The 15,041-nt window shown below is 35.5% G+C and overlaps 1 protein-coding gene across 5 annotated transcripts in view; it reads right to left on the reverse strand.

Annotated features, from left to right (window-relative positions):
- The window catches only part of gria1a (glutamate receptor, ionotropic, AMPA 1a), a 116,176-nt gene extending 104,148 nt beyond the window's left edge, over positions 1–12,028 (reverse strand). For 2 of the 5 annotated variants that reach the window (XM_041223417.1, XM_041223419.1), the window contains exons 1-2: positions 11,545–12,025; positions 10,790–10,924 (exon numbers count right to left, since the gene is read on the reverse strand). In XM_041223417.1, coding sequence (XP_041079351.1) covers positions 10,790–10,924; positions 11,545–11,626 — 217 coding nt within the window. In that variant the 5' untranslated portion in view covers positions 11,627–12,025. Of the gene's footprint in view, positions 1–10,789; positions 10,925–11,544 lie in introns of all 5 variants that reach the window. The other 3 variants (XM_041223416.1, XM_041223415.1, XM_041223418.1) reach the window with 3 other exon arrangements.
- Between the last annotated feature and the right edge of the window lie 3,013 nt (positions 12,029–15,041).

Genomic DNA, 15,041 nt, shown 5'->3' on the forward strand with positions numbered 1-15,041 from the left:
ATATATATTTTTTTATTTGATCTCATTGCATTTGTATAGAGGGCATGAGCAGTATCTACTGTAAATAGGCAGTTAATAAAAAATAGTGGGGGACTTCACGTACGTTATATTTACTGCTGCTAATGAGAAATTATGGTAATGTTTACAATACAGGCAATAGATGGGACTTAACTAAAAAAATTTTTCTGTCTAATCAGTAAACTCCGGTACCAATGTACACCACTAAGATAAAATGTGTTATATACTAAACAATTCGGGTACCACCCATGAGCCTTCTTCCGAAGGCGTCCCACTGGGTTCAACCACGCCCGTACCCCAAGGGATTCAGTTTACCCAATTGATTGATTAACAAAAAAAAAAACATGGAAAAAAAAAACAAAAAAAAAACAAAAAAAGTTTAATTAACAATAAAGTAATTTTTATTAAATATCTTTCTGCTTAAAAATGATCAAAAAAAATTGTTCTATATACAGTAACTAAAAAAAAAACACATTCATTTAAAAAAATAATAAAGCGATTTATAGATGTTGAAATGAACATTGCCATTAAAAGTGCAGTTTTTCTGAATTTGATGCATTATACCTTTTGGTTTGTTCATTACATATTAAAGTGAAATATTACTGCCCATTTTCATCATGACAGCACAAATGAGTCTGCCTTTAGTCACGCAGACCCTTTTTCACAAGATCTGTGACAGTAGCAGGTGACAGCGTTGTTTTTTTTATTTTTTACCCCCCGCAGAAGTGACAGGAGATTAGCATACCAGATTAGCGCTACTGCTTTACAGTGGCGAGAAAGACGTTCGCATTATGGAATACCCAGTCACTTATCAAACTGACTTTGTAGTTTATGGCTGGACAACATGGAGAACTACTGGGCCAAGAAGCAATTAAAAACAATGCAGGGCACACAGAAGAGTTGATACCATCGTACTGGGACGAATTTATGTGGAGAGAAAGGTACTGCAGAAATTGTCAAGATGCTTTTATAAATACTCTGCACCACAGATCACACAGCAGTGCAGGAGATGTAACTGACCAAAAGCAGGAGTACAAACATATAGTAGACCAGGGCAGCAGCAACAAAACATCCATTTAACCACAAAATGCTATTTTAAGAGCCACCCAAATCGTGTTTAAAAAAAGCTGAAAGTTTAAGATATTTTTTTAAAAACTGCATTTTCAGAATGGGATAGAAACATGTTGTAGTTCGAGCATAGTTCAGGGAGAAGGAGCAGAGTGATCAGAATGGGGAGTTTTGAATTGATCTGAATACATATTTTTGCTTTATTTCACTGTTTCAATTAGAGTCAATGATGTCCAATTCAGACTTTCACCTACACTTCAGTTTCTTAAAAAAGGTCAGATTAACATAAATGTTGGTTAGCTACTTTTTGTTTGCTAAAACGCTATTTTACTGACCGTTTTTTTTGTTTTTTTTGTTTTTTTTTCAAAATTCTAGTGGTTTATGGATATCTACCAGAGATTTGCCCCTTTTTGAAAATAAGTGCCGACTCATGGCGATATGCTATAATATCAACACCCCCATGTGACCTATTTTGAACACTCAGGATAGGAGTATTTAAAATACCCATTTTATATGTTTAATAAAAAAAAAATGTATATAATTAAAACATGATGTATACTTTGTTTTTATTTATATAAATATATTTGAGCTATTTTATTAATGTGTACCTGTAATACAAAATATATAAAAATAAAAAGAATTTCACAGGCCTCTAGGAATATGTAATTATTGAACTGTACTATGCATCAATAGTATGTAGCTATATATACTTCTGGTGAAATTATTCAATTCCTGTTCCAGTTCAAAATGCACATTCCTTACTTCATAACCCTAAGAAACAAGGTGTGTATGTTAATTCTTAAATTAGGTAAAGCATTTTTACATTGTTTAATCTATGCTAACAGGAATTGATATCTGTTATGGTGTCCCACACAAAAGCTCTACTGGCCCCCGCATCCGAGAGGTCCTGGAGCCAGGTCTGTACTGTACTGTAACCAATGCCAACTAAATCCACTAACTGCTTAATGTCTTACATAATTCAAGAGAATCTAACTCAATATGAATTACAGTCACTATGCAGGTCTCATATTTTCTTATATAAGAAATGTACAAATGTGAGTAAAATATATGTATTTTGTTTATTAATGGTATTTTTTTGCATAGCAATTATTTAACAAAATATTGCCCTGCACTTTAGAGAAGTCACATGACAGAATGACTGAAGACATGCAAGTCCCAGTAAAAGCAGCAGTTGGTTTCCGAGATAGAGAGCCAGAGATTGGAGGAGTTGGCGTCTTGGAGTCCGTACATGTAGGTACTGCCTAGAACCCTGAAAGAGCTGCCATGCATTTTCATAATTAATTTGCAAATTGTCTTCACAGCATATACTGCAGACAGTAAAGTCCCAGATCTCAATGGATACTGCCTCCTCGTTTAATAAGGCTCAGTCTAATATAAGCATATTCAAGAGTTCACAGACTTCAATGAACTATATTTGAAGTCAATACATTGTGTGCAGGGCGTCTTACTGTTATAAGGGATGTCACAGTGCAGTGTGGGTTACATTTTTGTTTCAGTATGAGACATGCTACACATAAAAATGCACTACTATGGGAAAATGGTATTTTCTCATAACTTTTTTGTAATCAAATTCAAAACTGTTCATGATTATAGGACACCACAGCTTGAACTAAACAAAATCATTATCTGTATTAACAGACATAAACATGCAGGCCTAACAGCGTTGAATGGAGCCACTTTACTTAGATTAAACAAATAATTTGACCTTCTGACAATGAGCTGATGAATATACTAATTCATTGTCCACACAAGCTGTAAGCGTTCATTCACCTCTCACATGTTGTACAGTAATTATTTCAAGTACCTCCTCCCTTGAGGTTGCTTAAAGTTTCAATACAAAGTCCCCCACCCATATTTATAAGAAGCACTCTCAAGACCAATCAGTAACTACAAGCTGTAGCCCACACTATTTAGTTAGGGTTGACCTACAGCACAGGAAGTGATCTGATACTTGCCCATAAGCACATTTTAATGTTACGGTGCTGTGCTTGGAAAGATGTATGTTCCCAATTAAAGTAAACAGACAACCAAAAAGGACAGAGGGGTCTGGTTTTTTGGATGCACTGGGCTACACAGAAGGGTAAACTATAGAAAAAAGTAGTATACTGTTTCCAAGGAAACATATATTAGTTTAAAACTGTAGTAATACACAAATTACCTTAGTAAATTGTTATACTTTATTTTAATTTCAATTTATAGACATTATTACAGTAACTTATTTAAAAGGGCCTACCAATGTTATCCTATTCAATTCGGGACTTGATGATCTCGAAGTAGGGATCTGATGTTTACTGAAGAATTATAGTCTGCCTTTTTATTGCTTCATATAGGACACTATATATGAAATGAAAATTTGACAGATGCACAGCATTGGTAATATTTAAGTTAATTGCTATTTGTCGACTTAAAATAAAGCGTAACCAAATTGATACGTTTCCAGTCGAAGTTTTTTCAGGTTTATTTTGTACGACTACAGATTCCAGCATTGACTGTTTTAGGGTTCAAAGCAGAACATGATTATGAGACATTACAGCCTTACAAAAACGAAAGCCTTCACAGAAAAGATAATGATAGCAATCAAATGCTCATGCAATGTAATTTTCACAGTCTAAGAAATGTTCCAGAAGTGTCTTCAACTGTGTACTTTCAGAAATCAGAATAGGCCTTCTACAATTTCACCATGGCACATGTATAAAATAGAACACTGCAATAGCTAAACAATGCATTTAACTTTAAACACTAGCACTGGATGCAGGAGTTTGACTAAAAATCTGCAAAATCTAAAGTCACTTTAGGGCTTAACAGCAATGATGGAGCTCTGGAATTTGGAAAGTAGAGATGCCACATGGTGTTCTCCAGTGTCACAACTTTGATTTATAGGGGGACCACTGTACAGTTGACAGGAGCTGCATCTCCCTGTTGCAAGTTCATTTCAGTCACAATGGACAAGACCACTAAGCAAGTTTCATATAAAGAGGTGCAATATTAGGCACTAGGTTGACTGGTGATTCTGTATCCAAAATTCCCAACAAAATAATTGTTGTGTTACAAGGATCAGTTCAAAAACGACAGCTCACGTGAACAGACCTTCATATCAGATCTCCAAACCTAAACTTCTTGGTAAAACTGAAACACATCATTCAAGACAAAAATCCTATTACCAGGCCTCCAGGGGCAGAAGGTTCATCATTGTCTGACACACTTATTTATAAAACATCTTGCTGTCTGTACTCATACAGTATGGGCCTAATGACATTTAAAATAAATGTGTGTGTGTGTATATATATATATATATATATATATATATATATATATATATATATATATATATATACACACACACACACAAACACACACACACACACACACAACTCTGCTTGATTTCAGTGTTTAGTAGGTTATATTACATGACGATATTTTAATACAAGGTTTGTGCACGCTAAAGTATATAATTACACTTGAAAACTGTATTAAACATTGTGTTAAAATATCATCATCATGTAATATAACCTAGAGATGAAAGGAAAAAATAAATTAAAAAAAAAAAAAAAAATCGGTGCACAGAAATATTTTTGTAACTTTACAACTGTCAGATGTTGTTGAACAATACACTTAAGTACATTACATTTGATGTTACTGTAATGTGCCAATACAAGTTGAACCATTTGGGAACTGCTTTGTTTTATTAAAATAACTTTAAATCTATTTTGAAGCCTATCTGATGTGTGTTACACACACAGTGTATTTAAATCAACATGGGTTTTATTTCCCAGGGAGATTCAGGTCACACATCACGGTAATTTTTAACTCATAGCTCTCAGATCAAGTGACACAGGTTGAAACATCATTAAAGAAAATAGTGTGTTATGGCAGATGCAGCTCTTATTTAGGGATATATGTCCATTCGGTAACAAAAATACTATTAATGAAAAGCCTCAAACTATAGATTGTGCCCATGCCTTGTTAATAACTACCAGAATGTTTTTCATTCAACAGTTTCCTTCAGTTTTCTTGAAAGTTTTTGTAGATTCGGTATTCTGTTTGGCATTCTGCCGAATCTTTTGAGATGGATTTGGTATTCAGCCGTATCCCAAAAACTTGGATTTGGTGCATACCAACAGGTGCATGGGCACCCTCCAAATAGTATCAATTTACAACAAATACTGACGGGTTATGTGGGAGAAGTTTTCTTCATTTTGCTGATGGTGACTTTAATATTGAAAGTGGTTTCCCATTGCTGTCTATAGGAGTAAATGGGGAAAGTAAAAAAAGTGGTCTTGACTATGGGGTGAATCTTTACTGTTGTGTGCAATCTTCTTGTGCCCTATTCTCATAGAAACTGCACCAACCAGCATCCAAAATGTGGTATTTACATATTGAATGCTGGTTGGTGCAGTTTGGATTGAGTGCTTTATATTTAAAGCTGAAGGGGTTCTGTTATGTATGTTTTAAAGAGGCGTCTTAATTGAATAATTTCACAGCTGTAATTTGATTTTCTGAACAATTATAAAAATGGGGAACACTGTTTCAGCACGGTAGAGTAATTGCAAATATTCAGAATGTTAGTTTTTTCATCAAGTTACTAAATGAAAAAACACTACAGAATGCATCTTTGTAAATCTAAAAAGCGATTCTGTTTTATACAGTATGTATAGTAATAAGATACTGTTTGTATTTTACTATCTGCACCACTGGAGCCATTTCATACAGCTATAACCTACAGCACTCTATATTAGTAACTTGATTATCTTGCAAAGCAAATGATCATTATCAAGGGCTTGAGCTAAACCGAGTCTTCTTAGTCAATTTGACAATCAAGCTCTGTTACAATGTATTCTGATAATTTATGGAAAATGTGTTTTCATGGAGAACGGTTAGAGATGTTATTTTATTCTTATTGAACTTTAATATGCTTTCAGGCTCAAACGACATTATGCAAAAATCCATTACATAGATCAGAGCAATATAGTAGTATAAACAATTCAAGAACATCAATGTGTAACCACTCAGACCTAAGAACTATGCTGGGTTATATACACTGAACTATTTTTTATACATTTTGGGGTTGATGCAAGGATACAAGCAAAATGCGACGTATGTAAAGAATGATGAGAACCTGACATTCTGTACCTGCAATCAAATTTGTACGTTGCCATCATTAATCCATTAATTATATTGACATGTATTCAGATGAAGAAAAGAGCATGGAATTGCACCGCACCTGGATACTAAGTGGGCATAAACATTATAATGTGGTGTATGGATTTTGCCTTGCACTTAGGCAATTGCTGACCCTCCAAAACTTTACACCTCTTCTTATGTACAAAAGCACACACCTGCAGAGACCTGTCAGGATAGCTGCTATGGTACACCTCCTGATGTGGCGACACTTGGTTCTTGTTGAGTAGAGGCAGGAACATGGTCGGAGACGGGCAAGACGAAGAAGACCCTGCATATTCAATCCTAGGGTCACTTTGTTTGGGATGCCGGAGGATGCAGTGCTAAAGTGTTATCGTCTCACTCTGCAGGTCATCCTAGACCTAATAGCTGAATTGAAGGATGAGCAAGACCCCAGCGTCAATCTAGGGACCGCTATCCCTGCACATGTGAAACCCAACCCACCTGTTCCAGAGTGCTAGGCAAATTTTTGGATGCCATGCTGAAAAGGGCAGGTCAAAAAAAATTGTCAATCTGTTGCCCAAAGCATGCCAGTGATTTGAATCTCCATGCCCACCTCAGTATTTAGTGGGCTGGGGGGGAAGTTAATGGAGGGGGGGGTTTAGAGAGGAAAGTGGTTCCAGCTTGATGGATCAAGCCACCTGTAGCCCCTTCAGCCCAGAGATCTTAGGAAGGAGACAAGGTGAATTCAGCAATACTAACAATGTAAGTGAAAGTAAGGGTAGGGGTATACCGTTGACATCTGGGCAACAGCAAAGTCCATTGTACATTAACTAAAAGCAATATATAATGTAACACAGCTGAGTGAAAAGATACAGTGTCTACAGGAAGTATTCAACCCCCTTGGACGTTATCATAGGTAGCTGTGTTACAAACTGAAATCTTGATTTATTTTTTTCGTTTGATTTACACAACCTACTCAACACTTTCAATGTGTGAAAAAAAAAGGGGGTGGGGGGTGTGTGTGAAAAAAGAAATCAATTAAAAATAAAAACCTGAAAAGTCTTCATCAGATAAGTATTCACCCCCTTTGCTATGACACTCCTACATAAGCTCAGGTGCAACCAATTGCCTTCAGAACTCACACAATAAATTACATGGAGTCCATCTGTGTGCAATAAAAGTGTTTAATATGACTTCAGATTAAATACACCTGTCTCTGTAAGGTCCCACAGTTGGGTAGTGCCTTCAAAGCAAAGATACTACCATGAAGACCAAGGAGCTTTCAAAACAACTCCGGGATAAAGTTGTGGAAAGGCACAAATCACAGAAGGGGTATAAAAACATTTCAAAGGCATCGAATATCCCTTGAAACACAGTCAAGTCGCTCATTAAGAAGTGGAAGGTATACGGCGCCACCCAGAAACTCTGAAAGACCTACAGTCCATGTGTCAACAATAGCTGAGGTACTCCACAAATCTGGCCTGTATGGAAGAGTGGTAAGAAGGAAGCCATTTCTGAAAAAAGCCCATGTAAAATCTTGCTTGGAGTTTCCAAACAGGCATGTGGGAGACTCTGAAAAGATGTGGAAAAGATTCTGTGATCCGATGAAACAAAAATTGAACAACTGGCCTAAATGCAAAGCGTTATGTCTGGCGCAAACCTAACACAGCACATCAACCAAGTAACACCATCCCTACTGTGAAGTATGGTGGTGGCAGCATCATGCTATGGGGATGCTTTTCATTGGCAGGGACAGGGAAGTTTGTCAGTGTAGAGGGCAAAATGGATGGAGCTAAATACAGGCAAATCCTTATGGAAAACCTGCTTCAGTCTGCTAAAGACCTAAAACTAGGGCAGAGATTCACCATTCAGCAAGACAATGACCCCAAGCACACAGCCAAAGCGACACTGGAGTGGCTTAAAAACAAGAAAGTGAATGTCCTAGAGTGGCCCAGTCAAAGCCCAGACTTGAAACCGATTGAGAATCTGTGGCAAGACTTGAAGATTGCTGTCCATCAACGATCCCCATCCAATTCGACAGATCTTGAACAATTTTACAAAGAATGGGCAAATATTGCATGATCCAGATGTGCAAACCGGGTAGAGAAGTACCCCAAAAGACTCACAGCTGTAATTGCTGCCAAAAGTGGTTCTACCAAGTATTGACTCAGGGGGTGAACACTAACCAAGACATTTCAGTTTTTTGGGGGGTTTTTCCCCCATTAACTGTTGCTTCACAATATAAATTATCTTGCCTCTTCAAAGTGTTGAGAAGATTATGTAAATCAAAAGGAAAAAAAAAATCCAATATAAATGCATGAAGATTTCAGGTTGTAACACAACAAACTGTGAAAACGTCCATGGGGGGGTCACTACTTACTATAGGTACTATATATCAATGTGATGCTTTGTATTTCTGTGCAAGATGTTTCAGGAGTTTCATGGAAACCTAGCTTCTTGATATAAAACAAAGTATTCTGATGTTTTCAGAAAGTAACAGTCTTCCCAGTTTACAAGTATAAGCATTGTTTTACAGCAAACAATGTTGCCATCTAATGGTGCATCACCCACAAACACAGTTATGCATATACATGGATTCAACAATGCAACAATTCTGTTATCACACAAATCTCAATGTCACAATCCCTGGTCAAGTATTAATATGCTGTAGTGTATTTGACTAACTGTCATCAGGCCAGTGGAACATTGTAGCATCAGCTCAGTTGTAAATATAATGCATAGCAGATTTTGCATTATAAAGCAGTCAGCCTACAAGGTAAAAAGCTACTTACTGTCACATTGACATGCAACAACTGGATTGATGTCCACCTCAAACAACAGGTTTTCATTTAAAAGTCCTGTCAGTAACTAACATTTTATACACTTGGGATGCCATTGTTCAGTTTGACTAGATATTAATTATTTTGGTTTAGTTTCTTTACATAGTACATTAGTTGCTTATAAGCTGCTATATGAAATCAGTACCACCATCATCAATAAATGTGTGCATCATGACAGCAAAAACAGCAGAATTATCCTAAAATTAAAAACCATACAGCACAGAATCCTTTGATACACACGTCTGTTTTAACCACGGTTGAACCAGACCAGATAAAGCTGCTATGGTATTGAAATTAAGATCTACCTAATAAGAAACCAAAATTAAAAGTTCCAAAATATCCCTCATACATATATGAACAATACTAAATGTGTCATTAATCTATTTTTTTAAAAAAATGTTAGAATTATAATCAATCTGATGAACAATTCAGTAAACTCCCCAGTGTGAAAGCAGTCCTTAGGAAGAGGATTTACTGAAGCAGCAATAACAGCTCAATTACAAATATTCCAACTGACACCTTTCTGCTATAGTGTGGTTTAGTCTACTCCATAGCTTTGAAATTAATTATACTTAAGAAACTTAAAACAGGCGACAATACAGCTTCATCGCCATGGTAAAATCTGTTAAAATACAACCTGGTCACTTTTTCACTGGTGCTCTGAGGACCACTATAAACGAAGTATTGGCAGTTTTGGAAGTGAAAAGCTCAGCTTCTGTACACACAACAACAATAACAATAATAATATACATTTAATTTATTTAGATATTTTCCGTCAGAGGAACATGTAATGTTTAGAATATTATTTGCATTTGATAACTTATTTAAAAAAAAAAAAAGAAATTACAGCATGCTATCTGACTACCAAAGAACAAAGTATTTGTTTATTTGTGTATTTATTTATAGAGAGGGGTGGTATATTAAAATAAATAAATAAATCCAAATATCAAAGCTGATTAATTTGTAATCAGTAAACACACTGGAAACTGGTATATTGCACTTGTTACTTCTGTTAATGTAATACATATCCACGTCTAACTGAAATTAAGAAACGGCATTGTCGTTTTCCATTAAACTACATGCACTGGGAGTAAGGAAGCGCAATGTTCCAGATATAAACTACACAGTACCTCAGCTAAAGGAAGCGCCTCAAGTAGAAGCCTAATATTGTGGTACGAGTGTCCCTGCTCTAATAAATATGCTGTTAGCAGCAATAGGAAATACTGTAGTGTACAAATCCACCGGCAATTAGAATGGCTCACAGCTGCTCTGCATTTCCATGATGCAGGGTACATCAACAAACCACTGAAGTAGACTGGTTTAACAATTTAAAACATACAATAAGAACTGTCACATTGCTGCTAAGAAATAACAAATAATATAATGTGTTTGACGTTGATGCTCATAGATACAGATAGATATAGATGTATAGACACACACACACACGGTGAATTATTATTTTAAAATTCTCCCATGTACAATTTACAGATTCATCCGACTGCTATACACACGACTGTATTTCAGACTGTTTCAACACCAGAATATGTAAAATATCGATATGAATACAGATCCAGATCCCAGGTAGACTCACAGAAGGTAAACGAATGCGCCATACATTGCAACAGAACTGATTGTAGGGGGATTCTGCATTGACTAATCATGCTAATAATGTTAGTATACCCACATGAACCCGTAATAACGAGCAACAATGTTATACTTACAAGCATATGTCATTGCAAAGCTGTTATTGATATCGACCATATCCACCTGGGGCTGCAGTTTCGGAACGTCTTTGTGGTGAAACATTGCAAACCGAAAGGCAGCATGTTCGTGGGAATCGGAGGGAAATAAACCCCCTGGACAAAAGAGAAAATAATTTTAGGTGAAATATCAGTTAAGTTATTGCATCAATTAGACCAACACAAAGGGGTTTTTCTGTTTGTTTTTTTAAGACGACCATTCCTCAAGTATAACACGTACTGTATATAAACATGTAAGATCAATTACTTGTTAACACATTGTGAAAGTGCGAATACGTCGACTTGCGAAAATATTCTTTTTTTTTTTTTTTTACTTCACTGATGCACAAGAAAAAAGACATACAATTAGCAATCTAAAACTGGCTACAAGTTTAAATAAAGTAAACTAGTGCACAGAGAAATGTGCTGCAAATGTGTTTTAAAGATAACAAATGTGTTTTGCAAATGCTTTTGAAAACAGACAGTTTTTAACTTGTATCTTGTGCATGTGTTTCCCCCTTGATACAAAAACAGAAATATTGCACAGAAAAAAGCACCTTTGCATTCACAAAATCAACGTCGTTATGCTCAAACTCTATAAACTGCATCTGAAAAAAACACGCTTTCTACTAAATCAGCCAGAAAGAAGTGGAGAAAAAATAATAATACACACAGTCACAACACTGTTTTGTCAAGGATAATTTCAACAGCTAGCCCATTCATATTTTTTTACTCACCTATATTAATATTATTTGGAAAATTTACACCTAAAACCACCCCCAGAAAGCTGGTGCAGAAGAAGGCAAAACTGCGCTGCATATTTCCTTTTGCATTGGCGAAGAAGCTGCTCAATTCCAACCATAGATCTGCCGTTTTTACTCTGCGAGTCTGTGCACTTACACTGCTGCCTAAACAGCAAATGACAGCAGGATTAACACAGCTCTCCCACTTGGTGTGCGGTTAATGCTAATATCCTCGGCTACTAAGAACCGTGACTTGCAGCCCCATTCCACTGTCCCCGAGAGACAAAATCATGGAAACTGTGGAATTATTTGCAGGTGGAATCTTTCACAATTCTATTCACATGACCAAGTCGTCTTTGTCAGCTCCTACTACTGTATCTGTGACATCTCTATTAAGATTATACTGAGAGATCCTTTAGAAATGTCACAGCTAACAGGGGGTATTTAAACACACCCTAGTTATAAAACATTTAATTTTAATTGGCCACCTTTTAAAACGTTGTAACTCAATTGTGTGTTTTTTTTTTTTTTTTTTTTCCCCAGAGATGTCAGTTCTATCGCATAAGCAGCACCTGAATCGTCATAAACATAGGTTGAAAATAAAGATGAAAGGACACGAATTCATCAAAAACGCTTATCCATGCCTGCAAGACGTCGTCAGGAATAAGACTTAGAGGCTTAGAGGCTTGGAAACTGCAGTTTAAAGCGCTGGTGCGCACACTTATTAAAAGAAACAAACAAAACACCTGACGCAAACAAACAGATACACGGTGGTCAAAATAAAAGGTTTAAACAAAATGTCGCGGTGGGGCTAGAACTATATGCACCTGTGGGTAACTGAGTGCTAATTACGGCTAGTCAATGAACAATCTTGTACTAAATAACAGCCACGCACTTCAGCTGTGTGGACAAGCTTTTCTTTTGGGTTTGTGTGTGTTTGGGTGCGGCTGTGACTGAACTTGGGTTTCTATGGGGCCGGGGTGCCTTGAACCCAAAGATACCCCCGTGAAAAAAAAAAAAAAAAAAAAAAAAAAAAAAACGTTAATATTCTTTTTTTCCCCAGATATAACTTAAATCTAGTATTTATAATTTGAGAAAATATAGTATTTTTAAATGTGTAAATTCAGATATAATTTATTAATATTATTATAAAATTTAACACTTAGCTGAATATTTAACGGGCGCAGCTAAATCTGGAGTTTGTATACAAATGAGCTTTGTGCTTTCGCGCGATTTGATTGGCTCTTGTGATGCCAATCGCGAAATATGGAAATCTAAGTATTACAAGAGTCAATCAAATCTCGTGAAACCATAAAACAGGCAGAGCTTATTTGCATACAAACTCCAGATTTAGCTGGCCAGTTAAATATTTAGGTAAATGTTAAATCTTGTTAAAAGATTTAAGATTATTTAAATATTAAGTCTTGTAACTAGATGTATAAATGATATCAGAATGTACACATTTTAATTTTTTTTTTATTTTTATTTTTTTTTGGGGGGGGGGGGGGGGGGGTGCTTTCTTGTTAGGATCTACGACCTCCTATTGGACGTAAGCGGTACTACCATTACTGTCTACAACAATCGTTGTATTTTGTCTTAATCCTTTGCAGTATTTTTGTTAATAAAATAAATTGTACTTTAATACCTGCCTCATTGGTGTTCATTTAATTGAAGGAACTTAACCGTCTGGGAGTCAACTTCTATTAAACTGATTAGGTTAATTAGTCTTTTGATATTGGTATATCGGGGCTTCTCTTGCTCCTGGTAAAATTAAGAGGTTGCAATAGTAACTAAGTCACCCCGTGCCACAAAAAGAATAACTGACCAATCAGAAACTGCTTCCGTTGCGTGCCTTCAGTAAACAATGGTGCAAGAAAAGTTAATTAGTATCAAAATAGTGGGGCATGTACAATGAAGGACAAATTATAAAATTACAAAAATATAGCTGGTGTTCATAATTTGTTGATACAATCAAAGGAGAGTTGCCAATCACATCGCACATGCATGATGCCAATGGTGTGGAAGGTTGTGCTACAGTGAAAGTACCACAGACAAATTGTATGGTGTGTGTGTGGAGACCTTTACTGTGAAAAATGAACAAGACCATGCAGCTGCAATACATTACACAGTCAATACAGAGTATGCACATCTTAGCATGTACATAACATCAATTATACTGTATAACCTGTAACAGCCTTTCAAGGTAACATGGAAATACTTTATATATATATATATATATATATATATATATATATATATATATATATATATATATATATATACACACACACACACACATACAGTACCAGTCAAAAGTTTGAGTACACCTGCTTGAAACCAGGTTTTTCATGATTATCTATGCTTTTAACTGTATGAACTTGTCTATAAACACCTAATATTTCATTATGATATGTGTACTTATATAAGCTGATAATCATAACTGAATTGCATTCAAAAATTTAATTTTTAAATGAAAATGTAAATCTTGTCAATTTTAACGAAATGGTCACCCAAAGCAAGGGGATTTCAGTCAAGAAAGTCTGAAATGGGTATAACACTGTGTTAGAACACTGGCCTAAGTATAAAAGTGTCTTTGTTAGATGTCTTCTGAGTTATCTAGCATGTTACCTAATTAACCTTTTGTCACCAATTATTGTTAACAGGTGAGGGTCATGGTTACTATAAATATAGGTAGCATAGGCACAAGTTTGTCATTCCTGAATGTAAGGGACCAGAAAATGACAAAATACACTCAGTTAAGTAAAGAAAAACAGATTTACTTTAATTTACTCTTAATTTAAGAAATGAAGGTCAATTTTTAAGACAAATTGCAAGAAGTTTGTAAGGGTCTGACTGCTGTGGCCAAGACCATCAAACGATCTTAAGAAACTGGGGAGGCTGTTAAGGCAAAAGATGGCTATTTTAAGGAATCCAAGATTTAGAGACAATTTTCAATTTTCTTGAACATTGCTTTGATACTCCTTTTGTTTTGTATATTGTAATGTGTTTTCATTTTCAAGAATTGACAGAAACGTATACGACATAAAACATTGTCAATTATGAAAAAAAAAACTAGTTTCTAGCAAGTGTACTCAAACTTTTGACTGGTACTGTATGTGTATATATATATATATATATATATATATATATATATAATATATATATATATATATTATTAAGAAATTGGTTAAATTAGGTTTCATATACAGAGGAAGTGCATTCGATTGAAAACAGGTGTTATGGCAAATGTGCCCCACCCCCCTATAAAAGTATGTTAACAAGCATTAATATGCATCGAAACAACAAAATAACCAACACTATTAGTGTGCCTGTAAGAAACTAAAATGTATTCAAATTACGTTCAGGTTTTTCAATGTAATACTACAAATAATAACTGAGTTACGCGTAAATACATAAACATACACACGCTCATATATATGGTTTAATTATGACTATATATAGGTTTACCCAACCCTAAAGGCTTGCTGTCT

The sequence above is a fragment of the Polyodon spathula genome, chromosome 22 (genome assembly GCF_017654505.1).
Source record: "Polyodon spathula isolate WHYD16114869_AA chromosome 22, ASM1765450v1, whole genome shotgun sequence".
NCBI classification, from domain to species: domain Eukaryota; kingdom Metazoa; phylum Chordata; class Actinopteri; order Acipenseriformes; family Polyodontidae; genus Polyodon; species Polyodon spathula.